At 35.2% G+C, this 19,021-nt stretch overlaps 5 protein-coding genes and 1 long non-coding RNA gene across 7 annotated transcripts; 5 read left to right on the plus strand and 1 right to left on the minus strand.

Annotated features, from left to right (window-relative positions):
• Positions 1–941: 941 nt before the first annotated feature.
• On the plus strand, positions 942–1,587 carry LOC140828298 (histone H3.2). Its single transcript, XM_073191287.1, has one exon. The coding sequence runs from the start codon at positions 1,028–1,030 to the stop codon at positions 1,436–1,438; it is 411 nt and encodes a 136-aa protein (XP_073047388.1). The 5' UTR covers positions 942–1,027; the 3' UTR covers positions 1,439–1,587.
• Positions 1,588–2,495: 908 nt separating this feature from the next.
• On the plus strand, positions 2,496–3,302 carry LOC140826701 (protein M7). The gene is made up of 2 exons (XM_073189205.1): positions 2,496–2,979; positions 3,091–3,302. Exons 1-2 carry the CDS (start codon positions 2,673–2,675, stop codon positions 3,105–3,107), a joined length of 324 nt encoding a protein of 107 aa, XP_073045306.1. The 5' UTR covers positions 2,496–2,672; the 3' UTR covers positions 3,108–3,302.
• Positions 3,303–7,642: 4,340 nt separating this feature from the next.
• Positions 7,643–9,309, plus strand: LOC140826702 (uncharacterized). 2 transcript variants are annotated; one of them, XR_012116861.1, is made up of 3 exons: positions 7,643–7,872; positions 7,968–8,136; positions 8,228–9,309. It is a non-coding gene; the product is annotated as an uncharacterized lncRNA (long non-coding RNA). The 2 variants fall into 2 exon arrangements; XR_012116860.1 differs by having other exon boundaries at positions 7,646–7,872; positions 7,968–8,334; positions 8,428–9,309.
• Positions 9,310–11,094: 1,785 nt separating this feature from the next.
• Positions 11,095–12,467, plus strand: LOC140826700 (uncharacterized). The gene has a single exon (XM_073189204.1). It carries the CDS (start codon positions 11,160–11,162, stop codon positions 12,264–12,266), a length of 1,107 nt encoding a protein of 368 aa, XP_073045305.1. The 5' UTR covers positions 11,095–11,159; the 3' UTR covers positions 12,267–12,467.
• Positions 12,468–13,951: 1,484 nt separating this feature from the next.
• LOC140826704 (large ribosomal subunit protein eL31-like) lies at positions 13,952–15,518 on the minus strand. Its single transcript, XM_073189208.1, has 2 exons — positions 15,349–15,518; positions 13,952–14,329 (listed from the first exon to the last, which is right to left on the minus strand). Exons 1-2 carry the CDS (start codon positions 15,432–15,434, stop codon positions 14,053–14,055), a joined length of 363 nt encoding a protein of 120 aa, XP_073045309.1. The 5' UTR covers positions 15,435–15,518; the 3' UTR covers positions 13,952–14,052.
• A 361-nt stretch (positions 15,519–15,879) lies between these two features.
• Positions 15,880–18,632, plus strand: LOC140826705 (sm-like protein LSM7). The gene is made up of 6 exons (XM_073189209.1): positions 15,880–15,999; positions 16,065–16,133; positions 16,280–16,361; positions 17,165–17,236; positions 17,896–17,948; positions 18,354–18,632. The coding sequence occupies exons 2-6, from the start codon at positions 16,131–16,133 to the stop codon at positions 18,441–18,443; spliced, it is 300 nt and encodes a 99-aa protein (XP_073045310.1). The 5' UTR covers positions 15,880–15,999; positions 16,065–16,130; the 3' UTR covers positions 18,444–18,632.
• The last annotated feature ends 389 nt before the right edge of the window (positions 18,633–19,021 follow it).

A 19,021-nucleotide genomic window follows, 5' to 3' on the forward strand; every position in this document is an offset into this window, starting at 1 on the left:
ATATAGTTAATAGTTCGTTTATCATGTTTAACGAGTTTAGCTCGTTTATCATGTTTAACGAGTTTAGCTCGAGCTTCACTCATTTTCGAGCTCTCCGATTATTTTTAGCCAAAAGACCAACTAATACATGATAATTTAAGGGTATGATTCATATTTTATATAATTTCATTAGCTTATATTTCCAATAAAACGATAACGTTGGACATAAACGCATAGTCCAACAAATCAACCCAAAAAACAAGCTGATCTCTGGTTCGAGTTTGGGCTCGAGCTCGCGAGCACGAATAACAATATGTGACAAAAACTTATGGTCCAAAGAGATTTTTTTTTTATTCGTACCTATATTTATTTAAAAAGATAGAATTCTTATTATGAAATGCAATTATTAATTTTTTTTGTAATAAAAACCAGTCCAAAAATTAGCTAAACTCGAGTTTGAGCTTGCGAACAAGCTTGTGAACCAAATATCTTTAAACTTGAAGTCATGCTCCATAAATAATAAATGTGTGGCTCCCAAAGTAAACTTACCTACAAATAGAAATGGAAGACAAATTGTAAAACTCATAGTCTCCTGTTAATTTATAAGTAATAATAATTAATTATCAAGTCACTTCAAAGAACATATATTTATATTTATATAAATCTAAAATTTGTTCTTCAAATATTTATATATCGATCTTTGAGCATTTAATTTATTTATTTAATCAAAAGAGTGACTTCACAATTCACGAACATCTTACGTGGCAAATCATCATTCGATGTTCGACCAATCACTAGGATCGACTACCAAGTCCTTCATTCCTTCCAATCCTAACCGTCCAATCAAATCTTTAATCAACGGCCTACCGGCCTCTCTTCTCAAACCCCAAATTCAAACACCCACCTAAAATTTTCACCCCTCCCGCTCGTTCGCCTTCTTTATAAACCCGGATCCGCTCACTCTCCAAATCATTCATCTTCGTTGCCATAAATCTACGAAATCCTTTTCGTCTTTTAGAGTTTTTCTGTTCCTGTTTTCACCTTTGAAATGGCTCGTACCAAGCAGACCGCTCGCAAGTCCACAGGAGGCAAGGCTCCGAGGAAGCAGCTTGCCACCAAGGCCGCCAGGAAGTCCGCTCCAGCCACCGGCGGAGTGAAGAAGCCCCACCGTTTCCGTCCCGGAACGGTGGCTCTGCGTGAGATCCGTAAGTACCAGAAATCCACCGAGCTTTTGATTCGCAAGCTTCCCTTCCAGAGGCTTGTCCGAGAAATTGCGCAGGATTTCAAGACGGATCTGAGGTTCCAGAGCTCCGCCGTGGCCGCGCTTCAGGAGGCCGCGGAGGCATATCTGGTCGGCCTGTTTGAGGATACTAACCTCTGTGCCATCCATGCTAAGAGGGTTACTATAATGCCTAAGGATATCCAGCTCGCTAGAAGAATCAGGGGTGAACGAGCTTAGAATTAGTCTTTCCACTCTGGTTTCCGGTTTGGTTCAGGCTTACGATATTTGTTCTTAGTGGGTGTGATATCAGGACTTTTTTAGCTTAAAAACCAGATAATGTAAGAATCTAAAGGGTATTTCGTAATGAATGATCTGGGTCTTGTTTCTTTTCTGCGATTCTTTATAATCTTGATCAGAATCTGTGAATCCAGATTGGACTACAAAGTAGAAACCAATCTCAAATTATATTTTACAGGTTTTTTGGATTGGATCAATTGGTGATCAATCACAAAGGTCTTTGTTCTTAGTTTTTAATAATGGGAAATATAATGAATTCCAACCGGTGTAAAATTGAGGGCTGGTTTTACTGCATTCTCAGAACCATTGGGCTTCACAAGAATTTGTGTGTTTGTTTCATTGGGTCAGACAGGTTTCAAGATTGCATTTTGATGGATTGAATTTGTGTATTTGAATTTAAAATATTTAATATTAATATACACAAATTATTTGAATAGTTTTAAAATTCGGTGATTATAAATCCATCAGCGGAAACAAAAAATTACTTTTTGAATGAACATAATATCTTTTAAATCCTCTATATTATTGGAGTCATTCCACTCTTTCAAATAATTTTCTCAAATGAAATATTTTGATTCATACGTAATCTCAATCCATAGACTTGGAGTTGACGCATTCTTCCAAATCCAGTTCTGAATTGTAACATTTCAATTCTAACACAACCTGAAGGATATCTATGTCGTATGTATGTTTATGATGCAAATCTGGATTCAAGTACTTGATATTGCATTTTAAGCACTCCTTACTCTCCCTTCTGCAGATATGGAATCGCCTTTATATTTGTTAACTCTTCAATATTTATTGTTATTTAGACAAAAGAAGCATGAAGTGTAAATTTCCTTTTCATTCTTGATACATTTTGTGTCAAGTGATTCTTATTATGTTTTCCCCCATTATTTTGAACGAAATTATATATTTAAAAGACAACTGTTTGAGAAGATATATCAAACAATATGTCCTAATTCTGTATATTTATTGGATCTAAATGTAGTGCTAAATAATGTGCTCACTATATACATGAATCAACCGTAATATAAAGTTAGATAACAAGCACCAAAAACACGTCCACCCCAAATGAACCCTCTATAAAATCCAAACACTCCCCACATCCAATCCACGCATCAAGAAACCACAACATCTTTCAGCAATAGCCCATACCAATAAACCAACCATAATGAAGACTTCTATCTCCAAAACTCTTCCCATTTTGATGCTTGTAATGCTGATAACATGTCAAGTTCAAGAGAGCAAAGCGCATCCTTGTGGTGGCACATTCTTTTCGGCTCTCATTCAGCTCATTCCTTGCAGGGGAGCAGTGAATCCATTCAGCCCCATTCCACCAAATGAGTCTTGCTGTGCTGCAGTCAAGGCACTTGGTCAGCCTTGCTTGTGCATACTTGTGAATGGTCCCCCGATTTCAGGAGTCGACCGTGAACTCGCCAAGCAGCTGCCTGAGAAGTGCATTGCAAACTTTGAACCATGTATATACAACACTTCACTTCACTTCACTTCACATCCCCCACCCCCCTCCACCTCTCTGATTAGTATAATACTGTAAATAATTTGCGCTGATTTGAATTTTTGTTGTGCAGGTGAAATCGCAAAATGAGAAGATTAGAGAGTGGGGAGAAGAAGTGCATGAATAAGTATGGCCTTGCTAAAGTTGCCTGGCCACTTATTATTATATTAATATCATCGTAGGAATCTTACATTTGATGCTTATGTTTTCTACTTTTTACCTATCTTTTTTGGTTATTCCAGTTTAATATATTGCAATTGCAACGAATCAAAAATCGGATTTGAGATTTTTTACGTACTCGTCGAACTAACGTTAAAGAAGCCATAAAATGGATATAAACGAAAAACTCAATATAATTTGGTTCATGCCATTTCCTATTCAGGATTATGAACTACATTTTGAAAACTAATTATTTACGGAGAAACTTCAAAATTCGTCTGGTTTATTTATCGAAATTTCGACGTGGATGAAAGTTTTAAATTTTAAAATTCGACGAAAAACAAATAGGTAATGCACTTTGAAATGATATAAAATTATACACATGAAGCTCAAACACACCCTCGTTCGTTCAGGATTTTTGGAGCAAGAATTTAGAAACATATCCCATGAAAATTAAATCAGAATCAGTAAATTCTTTTTATATCTAATAACCTGTTTTAAAATTAATTCAATAAAGACAAAGTAAGCTTGATACATACTATATTTTGATTGATAGAATATCTTAAAAACATATTCTTAATAATAAAAAAGCCTAATATATAACAAAAGCAACCTAAAGAGTGATATCCACACAGAAAAGACCACCTTTAACCTCATAACTTATTTTTTTTAAAAAAAATCTTAGAATCTATGGTACAAAAGTAAGAAGCGTGATGAAGTACAGAAAATCAAGAACAAACAATGTAATAATTGGGGTTGGTTTTGGAAACCTGGACATGGCCATCATTCGTGTTGGAAAACACACTGGCTTTTTAATCCGTTTGCAACAAATTTCTTAAAAACTTAATAAAATAACGTAAAAAAAAAGTTAATAAACTAAGGTGTCACGCCTCTTCAATTTCATTTTTTTTAAAAAAGGAAGTCACGTGTAGAACCCATAAATCAGACTACGTATAAGCCATGTATAATTACTATTATTCAAATTAAAATGATTTTTATGCATGAGGATTTAAATTCCTTTCTTTAAAATTAATTATTTTATGCAGTAGTTTAATTGTTATCTTTTCAGTTAAATAAGTGAGACCGGACTGGAGTTGGGGTATTGAGATAAAATTTAATATTTAGAAAACATTCCTAGAATTCATTTAAGATAAATAATAAATTAAATTAATGTAAAAGAATGTTTAAGAAATTATTTAAGTAATTTGAGGTAAGTAATAAATAAGTTCATTTAGGTTCAATAATTAATTTATTAATTCACTAAAATATTTAATGAGTAAATAAAATACTAAAGATTGAAAATTCAATAATTAAGAAATATTTTCCCTCCATTTACCATGCAATTTTAGGCCACCTTATTGAGAATGTAATTTAATTTTAGCGACTCCATCTTTGATATCTTTCCTTACTCTTTTCTTGATAGATAATTCCCTAAATTTTATTCACCTCTAATTAATATTTAAGCAATTATCTACCCTTTTTTGACAAGCAAAACTTCGGCCCCTCCTTTTCAGATTCAAAATATTTGACAACTCATTCCTTTGATTCATTTCCTTAATCTCTTCTTGGTAGATAATTTCCCCCACTTTTAAATCACCAACAATTAAATAATTAAGCAATTTTCTCCCTTGCTCCTAGACTAAAAATCGACCATGTGCACCCTCAATTATCCTTCAAATTTTTTTTGATAAATCATTCCCATTATCTCTCAACTCTAGGATAGAAAAGATTTTAGCTTGCCTTTCTAATCTCCCATCTATTAGTAAACTTTCAATTCATACCCTAGCCAATTTCCCTCTCCATAATCTCGAAAACTTCAGAACAATATTCAGAAAAAAAAGTCGAGAGATAGCAAGGTAAAATAAGAGAGAAAAACGAGAAAATAAGAGCACTCCGTCTCCGCCGCGCCGCGTCGTTGTTTTCATTTGTTTTTCTTTCAAAACAAATCCAAGAAATGTTTATATTTACTTTCATTCTTCAATCAAGTCATAATATGATTTTTTAAACATTACATGATCATGGTTTGATAGCCAAAAACCGAAATTTCATGATAGCATTTTCGAAAATCTGTGTGCAGAATTTTTCGGTCCCCTTGTTCTTTCACGGTTTGGCTTGTTTCTGTTGTTGCAGGGTTTGGCTCGATCCTAGGCTCCCAAGGCTGCACCTAGGCACGTACTAGGGTGCGTTAGGATCATATCGGTCCATTAGTTCAAGCCCATGCACGCTGGAATTGAGAAATGACAGCAACTCTTCCCTAATGTCATATTGAGTCTCGAAATTTCGGTTTTACTGTCAAGTGGGATGTTTCTGATCTTGGCTGCCCTAGGGGCTATAGCCATGGTTAGAACATCTCCTTGGCATGTCAAAGACGTGACCAAGTCGTCCTTTCAAGGCTTGGTCCATGGTTGCATCGGTTTTCAAAACAAAACAAGTCAAGCCCCTTCGACCCCTTTCATTTTCTGCGCGTGTGTGTGCTCGGTCATGGTGTTGGATTGGATTATGGCCGGACACAGTCGATCATATGGCCAATGGAATAGCACGTGACAGCAAGAACAAGCGAGACCCCCCACACGTTGGAGGTGTGCTCTCGGGTGAGACGTGTGTTGTCATGGGTGTTGGATTGGATTGTGGCTGGCCTAGCCATAGTTCAAACCTTACCTTATAATGTTGGTAAGAGACTCTGCAAATTAATGGAAGTCTGCAAATTAAAAATAATAAGGAAAGTCACGCCTACTAAGTAGGCGTGACTTTCTTTTTTACGAAAAAAAATATAAGGGAAGTCACGCCTACAAATTAGGCGTGATTTCCCTTTTTTAAAAAAAAAATAACGCTATTTTCTTTTTTTTACAATAATGCAAATTATTAATAGAAGTGTGCAAATTATCAAAAAAATAATAAGGGAAGTCACTTCTTTACAAAAATTAGTAATGACTAAAAAAATCAAGTAATTATTAAAATTTTTTAAAAAAATTAAATAACACTACAAATCTGGAGTCCCCAAAGTAGGCGTGACTTCCTTTTTTTTTTTTTTAAAAAAAACAATAACGCTATTTTTTTTAAGAAAAATGCAAATTATTAATGGAAGTGTGTAAATTATCAAAAAAATAATAAGGGAAGCCACTTCTTTACAAAAATTAGTACCGACTAAAAAATCACGTAATTATTAAAATTGAATTATTTTTAAATAAAACTACAAAATTAGTCTAACATAAATAATAATTTCATTTATAAATTTAATAATTAAAATAATAATTTATGTAAGTATACATACCTTATATTAAGTTGTCCAAATAAAATTTGCTACAAAAACAAAAAAAAAAATTTGCTGAGACCGCGTCTTTTAAAAAATATACAAAAAGTGAAAAAATAAATTCAAACATATACAAAAACTTACCGATGAAAATATGAGAAGAGTGAATGAAAGGAGAGAATCAAGCATTCAATTTATAGAAAAAATTTATAATATTATAATAAATTCGAAATTATTAAAATTATGGTGTCGCAGCTTTTAACACATGCTGAGTCCGCGTCAAAGTTAATGTGTCGTATCTTTTAACATGTACTGAGTCCGCGTCTTTTGCATAAAAACAAGTCACGCCGCAAATCACGCCATCACTTAATTTTTTTTTAAAAAAAATTAGGCAAGTCACGTGAGATGACGTGACTTGTATTTTAAAAAAAATAAAAATTGGTTAGTCACGCCTCTTCAAAAAATACCTTACTTTCTAATATTTTTTTTACTTTATTTTATAAAAAAATTAAAGAAGGTACTGCAAACGGTGAAAAAGTCCGAAAACACACGCAGCTCTGATCGTTCAAAAGTCGATGCTTCACTTTGAAAACATCTTAATAATACGATTTCCGTGGATTATTCTGTAAATCGAACAGAATGGCATCAACTGAAAGACAAATTGAGCCTCTTTCAGAGAAAAAAAGTGGCATGAGAGCAATACCAATGGATTTGGGCTGTGATGATAACCAAGCATCATCCGTTTCTTCGACTGCCCATATATTACAACCAACTGAGAAAACTCACTATTCACCGATACCTATAACATAATAACAATGCGAACATCATAAATGAAACTTAAATCGTCCCCTGAAACAGGGCGAGGAAAATTTCTTTCGGATTATATATATAATGATAAAAAAATAGTATATTTCAATAATTTTAAGGATGAAAACAAAAATTATTAAAGTATAATATAAAAATATAAATATATTATACATAAATTGTGTCATTCAACTTATTATTCTTAAATTCTTGCGGTTTTAGTTTGTTGAATATTTAGACAAAAATGAACAAAATTTAAAATTTATGGGTCGTGACTATCTATATGGACCATATAAGTATATTAGGATTCATAAATAATTGCAACTTGGGCTTGTTAGATATTTTGACAAAAAATAAACAAATTTAAATTTATAGGTCATGGTGATGTATATGAATTAAGTATATTAAAAGAATTGGGCAAGAATCTGCCGGTAAAATTGATCCGCCCCTGCTCCGAAAGCATGCCATAACCTTAAATTACACCTAAATCCAAACGAACCAAAATGAAACTTGATTTAATTATAGTGAACCAAACGAATCCCCAGACAACCACAGTATTCTCTATCTGGACAGATACTTGGAAATACAGGATGTATTGCCAGAAATTGTGCCGCATCAGCTGTCAATTTGCACTTAGTTGAGGTGAATGGTTGCAACCTTTTATGAATTTTGGAGTTGAGTCTGTGGAAATGAATGGTCTAACAAATTAGATACATTTCTTTGTATTCTTTACTCAGACCTGCTGCCAAGCTTATTTCAGCCTCTTTACCTGCTTCAGCCACTGGGGTTTCAGGTTGATGATGCAAAGTCAAAGCATGCTGGACTTGATTACTGGCCGTATCCTTCATGGCCCTAAACTGGCTTCTTGAAAATCGCCACCATCAGGAACAATATCTCCAAATTCAAGTTTGTATCATCAAGAATCAATATTTTTTGTGTCATCTAGAAACCTTGAATTATCGAAGCAATACTTGCTTATTTTTTTAAAAATTTATAGCTTGTAATTGACAAATATAATTCCATCAATTAACCATCCACATCAAATTTGTGGTGGTTAAAGTGCACTGTTCATAGTCAGAGTTTCGGGAATACTTCAGGCAAGAGGTTTCTTATTTTCATTCTCAATTATATGATTCAAGTTAATGTGTTATTTCTCTTATATGAGGACAACTTTGTCGTTGGTTATGCAGGATGGAGAAAAGAGGTTGCTAGCATTCACCAAGAGAGGAACAGACATTCTCTCAGTGAGTCTAATATGAAGTTAGCTAGCTTGCTTCTGAATTGTTCTGCTTGAGAACAGATTGAACAAGTAGTTACTATGTCTTCCTGGTGTTCAGGTAAAAAAAATAATGGGGTGGGGGATGAAATGAACATGGGTGAGTGCATCCCCAGCTGTCATCAGTTCTTGTAAGTGGTCGTTCTATAGGGATTAGGGATTTCCCCATTTACAGAACGTGATATTTGCAATTCCTTCATCTCCTCCTTGTTTAGCGGCTGCCAACTTCGTGCGAAGAAGAATATTTCTTACATTCCCACGCCCTTAATCATTTTGAGAAACGACTGGTTTCTTTTGTATTTCTGTCTCCCCTCAAGCCCAAACATCATCGACCTGGTCGAACTCTTTCCACATATTTACCCCTCTCCGCCTCTTTTCTGAATTAATCCACACTAGCTCGTACTTCTATCCACCTAACTTTTTTGCCATTACATTATTGTCCTCTGGGTTTATATGCAATTATTACAAATCTAACAACCACCTTGACAATTATCATTTGTCCCCTCTCATAAATCAATCGGTCATTTGTGTCCTACGAACTACGAAGCATTTCTTGTCGACCATTTTACTCAAATACAACAACGAGTTGCTTAATTGCCTGAAGTGGTGCATGGTAGCCATGTTTTGAGAATAAACTGTGTTAACATCTGGATTGAATTATATATGCCTTTTTACTGCTTATATATTATTATTTTTAATAAAAGGGATTGTAACAGTGTACTTATTCAAGAAAATCTACATATTTTGAGCTAATAATTGGCTGTCTCTAAAGTCTTCAACGATTTTCGAGTAAAAATCCTTCTGTATGCGCGCAAGGGTGATTGACTTGTATTCTGCCCGGAAACAAGCGGGGTTGCCTCCAGAAGCTCTGCTAGATTGTAAAAGCAAATCGCTCGGAGGAGGTACCATTACGTTAGATGTCTGAATTTGTCACTTAGTGTTGGCAATGCGTGAAGGCACCTAAACTAAGAGCAACTGCATAAGCGTAGAGACACCATTTCCAACTGAAGATATTTTTGCTCAAGTTGCAGAGTATCAAATATAATGACTGCTATTTAATTTGTTAAAGAACATCAGTTTTTAACTATTCAAATTTGTCATGATTTGATGGAAAATTCCACAAAGTTTCATACGTGAAAGTGAGATGGAAATGTGTGTTTTGAGAAAAATAAGTGGAAATTATTCTATCTTAATTTCAGAAAATAATCACCAAGATTCAACTTCCAATCAACACACCTGCATGATTTAGTACCTTAGTAGGGTCTTGATAACTAATTTATATGTTTGGGCCACACATTCACGTTATATACACATGTAATTATGTCTCTATCCTTACAATGCAAGCCCTTCTTGGAACCCTATATAATAATCTATTTTCTAAACTGGAACAGCTCCAGATTTAAAATTTGTGTGAGACAATTAATTAGCTCTGTAAGTTTTATGGAAATGGACTCTCGCATGCTCAAGTGTAAAAAAAAAAAAAAGGAAACCAAATCTCGAGGAAAGTTTACTTTTTACAAATAATAATAATAAAAAACTTTATTTTCTTATTAAATTATATAAAACACTTTGTAAAAGGTATATTTGAGCTCAAAATAGACATCTAATCAAGTTGGCTTGATTGGAACATGGATTGATTTGATTCATATGTACTAATGCTGTTCGAAAATGCATCTTTTTATGTGCAATCACAATCACATGCTACACTTGACAAATACCTAAAAGCCAATTAAGCCATATCTTATTATGATATAGACAAGAACATGAATGCTCAGTTTCCATTAATTGAATCTACAAAATTACAACTCAAAATGTTGGATACATTATTACATTGTATTCGTTTGATTCCATGCCAACATAAAGTGGTTAATAATGTATCCAATACAGAAAATATGGCAGCATGCAGTGAGCTAGCTTCTAGTCACATGCTTTGTTACATACTATTTATTTCAAACCAACCACCCCATTCATTATGCCAATGTTTTTTTTTATCTAAAAATATCAATACATAGATTTAATTTATCAAAATCATGTAATATATTGAATACAAAATGTCACGATATAATTGATGTAAATATCGATGCACGATGTAATCTTAATATTATCTTTTTTTATATATAACTTTGTATTTCTTTAATGGATAATAACTCCATATTTAAATTAAATTGCTCCCATGTTTAGAATATTGAGTGAGTCTCATATGAGACCGTCTCATGGATTATAATCTGTGAGACGGGTCAATCCTACCCATATTCACAATAAAAAGTAATACTCTTGGCATAAAAAGTAATACTTTTTCATGGGTGACCCAAATAAGAGATCCGTCTCACAAGTAAGATCCGTGAGACCGTCTCACACAAGTTTTTGCCTTGAATATTTGTGTAAATGTGCGATTGGATGATTGTCTATGTTTGGTACCATTTAAGTGTGTAATATTCTTCATTTAACGTAATACCCAGGATTTTTTTTAAAAAAATTAAAGAATCAAAATTTATATTTTCTAAAAAATTATAGGTCTTTTCGTAATTTAACCTTTTCGCTAGGGACATACTTGTCCCCGCGGCCACTTATATAACGTTGCACTACTTGCGAATTCATCTCCCCAATATTTCACAAATTCACCATAATCACACGTACGTTCACTTGCAGAGGAATGAAGCTGCCCAGAGAGTTCTTGGTCAGCACATTGGCGGTCCTGATGGCCGTCAGTGCCGCCGTGAACGCCTGCTCGCCTTCGGATCGGGCAGCATTGCTTCAATTCAAGTCGCAACTCACCGAGCCTTACATCGGCGTTTTCAACACATGGTCCGGCGCTGACTGCTGCACCGAATGGTACGGCGTCAGCTGCGACCAGGACACCAAAAGGGTTGCGGACATTATCCTTCGTGGAGAGTCTGAGGACCAGGTTATCCAGAAGAGCGGTCGCTCTGGATACATGACGGGTTCAATCTCCTCCTCCCTCTGCCAGCTCGATAGCCTCACCACCTTAGTCCTCGCTGACTGGAAGGAAATCTCCGGCGAGATTCCAACCTGCCTCACTTCTCTTCCGCACCTCCGGATCCTCGACCTTATCGGGAACAAAATATCAGGCCATATTCCGGAGGATATTGGCCGGCTGAACCGACTTAGAGTGTTGAATTTAGCTGACAACCAAATCTCCGGTTCGATCCCGGCTTCCATCGTGAACCTCAACAGCTTGATGCATCTTGACCTCAGCAACAACCAAATCTCCGGCGTGATCCCACAAGATATTGGAAAATTGGCCATGATGAGCCGGGCTTTACTCAGCCGGAACAAGCTTACCGGTTTAGTCCCCGATTCTTTTGCCAATATTCACCGGCTGGCAGATTTGGATTTGTCATCAAATGGGCTAACCGGTTCAATCCCGGATCAACTCGGTTCAATGAGGGTTCTATCAACCTTAAATCTAGACAACAATCGACTCTCCGGCCAAATACCAACGAGCCTACTTAGCAGCTCAGGCCTAAATATTTTGTATCTGAGTCGGAATTCGTTAGAAGGGAACTTGCCCGATGTCTTCGGCCCGAAAACTTACTTCACGGCCCTGGATTTATCATTCAACAATTTGAGAGGCTCAATTCCACGATCGCTATCTTCAGCTAGGTACATAGGTCACTTGGATTTGAGCCATAACCATCTCTGCGGTCCGATTCCGACAGGGTCGCCGTTCGATCGTCTTGAGGCCTCCTCCTTCGCCAACAACGATTGTTTATGCGGTTCTCCCTTACGCACTTGTTAAATTTCTGATTTGTAATTCAAGAAAACATTTGATTTTGCATGTGTAATTATCATGTGGTTGTAACGATACAATGTGAGTTGTGTTTTTATCTAAAAATGTGATTTTGATTACTCTTAAGTAAAGGAATTGTAAAAGCTCACATAAAATGTGTCATTTCTTTGAGGAGAGATCATACAAATTAAAGTACACATTTTTACGTCCCGTTTTTTGCATGGATGTCCATTGTTTCTTCATTAAGATAATGTATGCAATTGACGAGTGCATGAATAATCTTAATATACGAAATCAACAATGATGGCTCAAACTTCAAATAGCATGCAATAAATCAGAGAAATTACACATTTAGTTGAATCAACTTTACTTACAATTTTAGTGAGTCTATCCGATGTACTGGTTGAGATATACGTGCATTCAGGCATCGAAAGTGAAAGAACAGTAGTCTCGTATACAGAAAAAAAAAGGGTACCGTTGACGCAGACAATTTTATGCGCAATCGAATTATGTTATCATTAACAATAGGGGCTTGTTTTCTTGAAAAAATGGCTAAATTTCAGTAGCTTCTAGTCAAACGAAATCATCAACAGATCATTACCATTTTGTTTACATGCATTTATTTGATGCCATGATTCAATATTAAAAAGAAAGAAAAAACACTTTTTTTAAAAAAATCTCGATACAACTGCAATAGCCGGAAAGAACGCATCATGTATGCCTCAGATTCAGCGTTCTTAGAGTGTCAATTAATCAAGATATTTGAGACTCGGTTGTAGCAAATCAAGAAATGGCGACGAGTGTTGATTAAACAAAGGTTGGAAACGTAAGTATCAAATTATGGCAGAATTTAATCAAGGAGAAGACAGGGGTCAGAACAGATGCATGTTCTATCCTCTGCTCTCCCATGTGACTTGCTTTTGAAATGAACATGAATCTTGGGTCCTACCTCACTAAATTCCCACCAACACCCTGAAACTACATTTACTACAATGCTAAAGCTTGTCAGAATCACTTCAGTTTGAAGTCAAATTTAGCCTTTATTATTTTCAGCTGTCTTTAGCCTGATGCAAGATACATTTACCATGGAGTATTCATTTTAGTCAATCTGGAGGAACCTTCATTTTTTTAAACCTTTTACTGGGGAAAGCTTCAAATCCCGTACTAGCAAGATATGCATTTTTAAGAATGACTTTATAATGTTCTAGTTTTACCATTAATCACATGCATTTATCGTTTTAGGTTTCTCGTTATTTATCTGGCATATAATGAACTAATTATTGGACCAACAAATCAAGGGCGAGTTCGAGTAATTTCAAGATTATGTCATTTTTTTAAATAAATGATTCTATTTAGAATCGCAGCTAGGATCTTCTTCGTCTAAACATTACATATTTATTTTTATAATATTAGTCCAAAATTAAAATTTCCGTCAATTCTAAAGAGTGTGTGCCACTAAAAAATTTTGAATATTTTTGTCACAAAATTATGAAGAAAAAATTCTAAAACTTTTTTAGAGATAGCATGAAAGAAAATTCCATAATATATATTTTTAAAAAAATTGCAAATACTCCATAACTCTCGTAAATCAAAAGTCCAAAGTCCAATCCAATATTATAGTGCCCTGAGACCTTTCGCTAATATCGAACGTAAACAAACATTTCAAGCCAAACCAAAAAGCATGTTAACATCGGTAACAAAATGACATTTGCCATTAAAAGACGGCCGTATCTTAACACGATAAACCTTTGAAGAATAACATCAAAATTTCAGTAAATGCTAAAAATGGAAAAGTTCATTCATCTGCAATAACAACGGTGCCCAAACCCTTCAACCCTCCTTCAGGAATTTCAGCAACAGTCACCAAAGAGTAAAGCTCCTCTTTAGCATCTTCATCGTCATTTCTTTTCCGGGAAATGCGGACACGGATTCTCCTAGGCACACTACGTATTCCACGACTCCATATCTGTTTGTTCAACTTCACATCGACTCTGACATCAGTGGTTCCCATGGCCTTCTGGGCAAACTTTCTTATTTCTTTTATAGCAGTAGGAGCCTTCTTTTTGAAGGTGCTGCACTCAGATTGCATACCCAGGTTATACAAAGGCAACACAGAGTATGCTCAGATACTCATATTCACAGCAACTCAAGGTAGAATGACAGATAAGCAGGGTTAATGTTTCTCCACCCACACTAATGTGACAATGACACAAGACATAGCAAGATAGAGCACAAAAAATAAAATTTGCTCGTTCACCAGATATCAACATTATAAATAATAATAATAATATCAATTCGGGATCTAACACATAAAATACCGTAAACTACACATCATACTAGAATATGTCTGGATAGTAGAATTTTTTTGTCGTAGCCATCAAGGGATATGGACCTAAATAGTGGAAATAATTTGATGCAGTGTTGGACACTCTCTGGGCAGGGACACTACTCAGTTACCTGTCTAGCTAGATGATCAACTAGAGTAACGGCACAATATCACCAGGACTACAGCAGGGGAAGAAAAATAGACAAAGTATTCAACTTTGTTGTTCTAATATCATTAATTCTTCATAAATTCTGTTCACATATAATCAAGTGCTACCGTTTCCGTTCCTGGTATTTCTATAGCTCATTCTCAGTAATGTTCCTGAAACAGTGACCCATGCAGGACAGTCAACTATATCGAAATGCTACTAAAACATTAAAATGAATTTAGCATAACTCGGATTAAGTTTCAGATTAATAATCACAGAAACTCTACCAATATACCTTTATCCAATTTACTCAATAAAGGCCTCAGTTCGAAGAAGAAACTAAAATACAGAGCCAAGGAATAACACCAATCAAGGGGAAACAGTACAGAAAACATCAACCATCGCCCAAAAAATACCTGAATTAAACCATAGTAAAAAAACGCAACGACAAATATACGGAACAATGACTTAATTAAACGAAAGAGCAAAGGCGATATATTGTAAAACATCAAACTTTACCTCAAACCTTCAACAAACAACAATAAACAAATTCAATTCTGACAGATCTAAATCTCTAATCTTAATTTTCAAAACACAGTCATAAAGAGAAATCGTACCATCCATGGAGGCGTTTGTGCAGATTAATGGTGTACTCTCTTTCAACGACCTCCTCTTTTCTGGCCTTACCGCCCTTCTCCACCATTGTTGCTGCCGATCCAGCTAACAAATGCACCGCCTTCTTCTTCCCTGGAGCAGGAGACAGTCCCTAGGTCATTTCGACTGAGGTTTATATAGCTCTAGCCTCTATAGCCTTTTACTTTTGCATGCTGGCTTATTATTTTAAGGCCCAAAAGGCTTTCTAAATTCCAAGGCCCAATTTAGATACATATTTGAAAATAAATGTCTTAACATAAAAAATAATATTTTTTTATAAATGACGAAAATAAGAGATTCGTCTAACAAAATACGATCTGTGAGACCGTCTCACACAAATTTTTGCTTTTTTAAAAAGGGTATGAATCTTATGATACATACAAATTGGGGCAAATTAACAAATATAAGTTTTAAATGGGTTATAGAATTTCATTTGAAGAATAGGGACGTATCTGCAATGAAATAATATTTATGGGTTTGCTGTAATTACAACAAATTTAAGGGATGCGGTTACGTAAATAAAAGACATCAATATTTTCGGAGATTAGGGCACAAATCTGTCCATTTTCCAATTTCACTCCATATCGGAAATCGCAAGCTGACATTTTTCTCCGGTAAATCTATTCAGAACATTTTGCTTCAATTTTATCCTGTTAACTCAATTTTCCGATGGTCGCAGGCTTATCATTGTGTCGACAGAGGCTGTAGCACATTTCGCTGCTCTCAGTTGGTCGATTTGCTGAACATGGTACACTCTTCGTCTTAATCCTTGTTTTAATATTGTTGGTCTGTTTTGATATATAGTATCTGCACATGCGATCGCAGGCTTAGTTCCTTGATTTAAAGTTGTTCTAGAAAATGTGTTATATATATTGTTGTATCTCTTTATTTCAGTCTGGCAGAAAAGAAACAGTTTTGGATTTAGCCAAATTTGTGGACAAAGGTGTTCAAGTCAAGCTCACTGGTGGAAGACAAGGTCATTTTTTGTCCCTTTTTTTCCTTATCAGATATTCGGAAAGTTTTCGGTTCTTGATTTACTATGGTCAGTGGCTTAATGTCTTAATTCTGTAGCTACATCGTCCGCCTTTAAACATTATTCTCGAGTGTGAACTGCCTACAACTGTTTCTTTCTTTTCTTGATGTGATCTTGCCATGACACCGCCCAGAATCTTCAATTGAAATTATCGACGTTATTACGTCCATGTCTTTTGAAACAATTTGAGGGGAAAAAACATTTGAGTCAAACGCATCACACTAAGTCGGTGATTAGGTATATATTTCAAAAAACCCGTGTATGCTGTGATAATTGTTCTAGCTAGAGGTGTATAAAACAGTTCGATAAATTGAATCATTCAACTATCTACACTTATTGACCATCTTTCTACTTTCTTTTTCGACTCCTTTCTAGGATTAATATTCAGCACGTCTTTATCCGTTGAAATCACAAGTACTCTACAAGGATCCTTCTCCAATTAGTTTTGCCGCCATACGCTATTTATCATGCATGGCTTTTGGGTTCTACAGGCAATGCACTCTACAATTTTGCTATCGTTTTCTCGCCGTGAGGACAATAGAATCATCTTTTATTTTGCAAGCTATTTTTTTCCTCAGAAAACATTCTGTATTTTGTTTTAAAGAAATTCACATTCATGCGCCTGCCTTCATGGAATCTGAGACCAATGTTTCTGAAAACCAACTGCTCCATGAACCATGATTTAATGTTATATGTGGTTACTTAATTTTATCATCTATATGCACAAACTATATCTTTCCCTGCAGTAACGGGAACTCTCAAAGGGTATGACCAATTGCTGAATCTTGTCCTGGACGAAGCAGTAGAATTTCTGAGAGGTGATTTTCTGCTTGTTGTTGGCATATGTGGATTGTGTTCCCTCTATTTTCAATTATGCATGTTTCTGCATTGGCTTTCCACTAGATGAGTGGTTCAAATCTCCTAGGACCACTTGGTCACATACTATACAAGAACTACCACTCTTATAGGTTGAAAGTCTTACATATGATGAGAATATCGAAGGGAATAAATTATCTGGATATTATATTTTTTTTGCCGTCTATTGTCGTATTGATGCATATACCTAGGACCACTTGGTCACATGACTATAAAAGAACTCCACTCTTATAGGTTGAAAGTCTTGCATATGATGAGAATATCTTGAAGGGGAGAAATTATCTGGATGTTATATTTTTTTTTGCCGTCTATTGTCATATTGATGCTTATACCGTCTTTTAACTTCAGAGATGTGGAAGCAGCCATGCCTTAATCCATTTTGGTGAACCCTAAGGATGATACTTGTTTTGCGATCTTGCTTATTATAAATCAATAAAACACATTTATGACTTCCTATCTCCATTGCTTTTAGTGCCGTTTGCTTTGTGAATAACATGAAATGTAATAGATTGCTTTTATATCTTCTTAAGTCAGAAATGATTGCTACTTATTGATTCGTAGTTGAAGAGCATCACCACTAAATATCGATCCTGGACTGCAGATCCTGATGATCCATTGAAGACCACTGATCAAACCAGGCGCCTTGGTTTGATAGTATGTTCTTGCATCTTATACACATTATTTTTACTCTACATACGAACTGAGGTTTCCGAATCCACATGTGATCTTATTCACTTCTTTTGATCGACCATTGCAAGCTGTGATATTTGATAGGATGAAGTGCATGTGTTTAAAGAAATGTGACGACCTTCAGAAGTTCCTAACATCATATTGTGCCACAATTAGCTTTTGGTCCATGCTCATTGCCACTTCTAGTTTTGGATTTTTTAGTTGCAGTTCAAGACTTTGAGTGTCCTCTACCTACCTTGTTCCGTAAATTTACAGCACAATAGTGGACAGCATGATGTGTCGGAGGAGCTTTTATTTGATATTGTGACGAGGATAAAATTAAGCTGCACACTTTTCTTACTCTTGCAATGTGCGATTGGTGAACTGCAGGTATGTCGAGGTACTGCTGTGATGCTTGTTTCACCCACAGATGGAACAGATGAAATCGCCAATCCATTTGTTCAGCCAGACGGCGCATAGACATTTTCTTTTTGTACTCAGCTCCTCCTCCTCTCGGAAGTTAAAGTCTTGTATGCATTGCTTTCAGCGATCTTTTTCCTTCAAAGTTGCAGGAATATGTGGAACTGCTATCATAGAGAAGCTTAAAATGCTGTAATTTGCATGAATGTTCTCCAGATTTATTAATATCTAGACCTATTCGGAGTTAGGGGCCGCCTTGCTTTCATCGAGTTACTCATCCAGTTATGGTTTTGGGGAAGATCTATTCTGAATGTGTGAAACACACTCCATATAGCATAACATTGGAATTCTCTGTTGGATTCAAAAGAAAAATGAAGGGATGCTGTTTTGGAACTAGTAAAAGAAAAAATGAAACTGAAGTGTGATTAATAATTTTAATATGGCCTGCTACACATCCAAATAATATAAAAAACAATTAATAAATCACAAACTTCAATAAATATAAATAAATAATGATAAATCCGTAAATCGCGAAAAATAATATTTTGAAGTCAAAATATATTTCTGATAAACAGTAGAACGAGATTAATAATCAAATCAATCAAAATTCATAAATATTACTTTATTGTTTAATTTCT

Source organism: Primulina eburnea, chromosome 3 (assembly GCF_022965805.1).
Source record: "Primulina eburnea isolate SZY01 chromosome 3, ASM2296580v1, whole genome shotgun sequence".
Taxonomy (NCBI): Eukaryota; Viridiplantae; Streptophyta; class Magnoliopsida; order Lamiales; family Gesneriaceae; genus Primulina; species Primulina eburnea.

Coding starts and splice junctions, on each gene's coding strand:
- LOC140826705 (XM_073189209.1), top strand. Junction 16,362..17,164: donor GCTCACTGGTGGAAGACAAG/GTCATTTTTTGT, acceptor CTTTCCCTGCAG/TAACGGGAACTCTCAAAGGG. Junction 17,237..17,895: donor AGCAGTAGAATTTCTGAGAG/GTGATTTTCTGC, acceptor CCTGGACTGCAG/ATCCTGATGATCCATTGAAG.
- LOC140826704 (XM_073189208.1), bottom strand. CDS start 15,434: ATGGTGGAGAAGGGCGGTAAGGCCAGAAAAGAGGAGGTCGTTGAAAGA. Junction 14,330..15,348: donor CACAAACGCCTCCATGGATG/GTACGATTTCTC, acceptor ATCTGAGTGCAG/CACCTTCAAAAAGAAGGCTC.
- LOC140828298 (XM_073191287.1), top strand. CDS start 1,028: ATGGCTCGTACCAAGCAGACCGCTCGCAAGTCCACAGGAGGCAAGGCT.
- LOC140826700 (XM_073189204.1), top strand. CDS start 11,160: ATGAAGCTGCCCAGAGAGTTCTTGGTCAGCACATTGGCGGTCCTGATG.
- LOC140826701 (XM_073189205.1), top strand. CDS start 2,673: ATGAAGACTTCTATCTCCAAAACTCTTCCCATTTTGATGCTTGTAATG.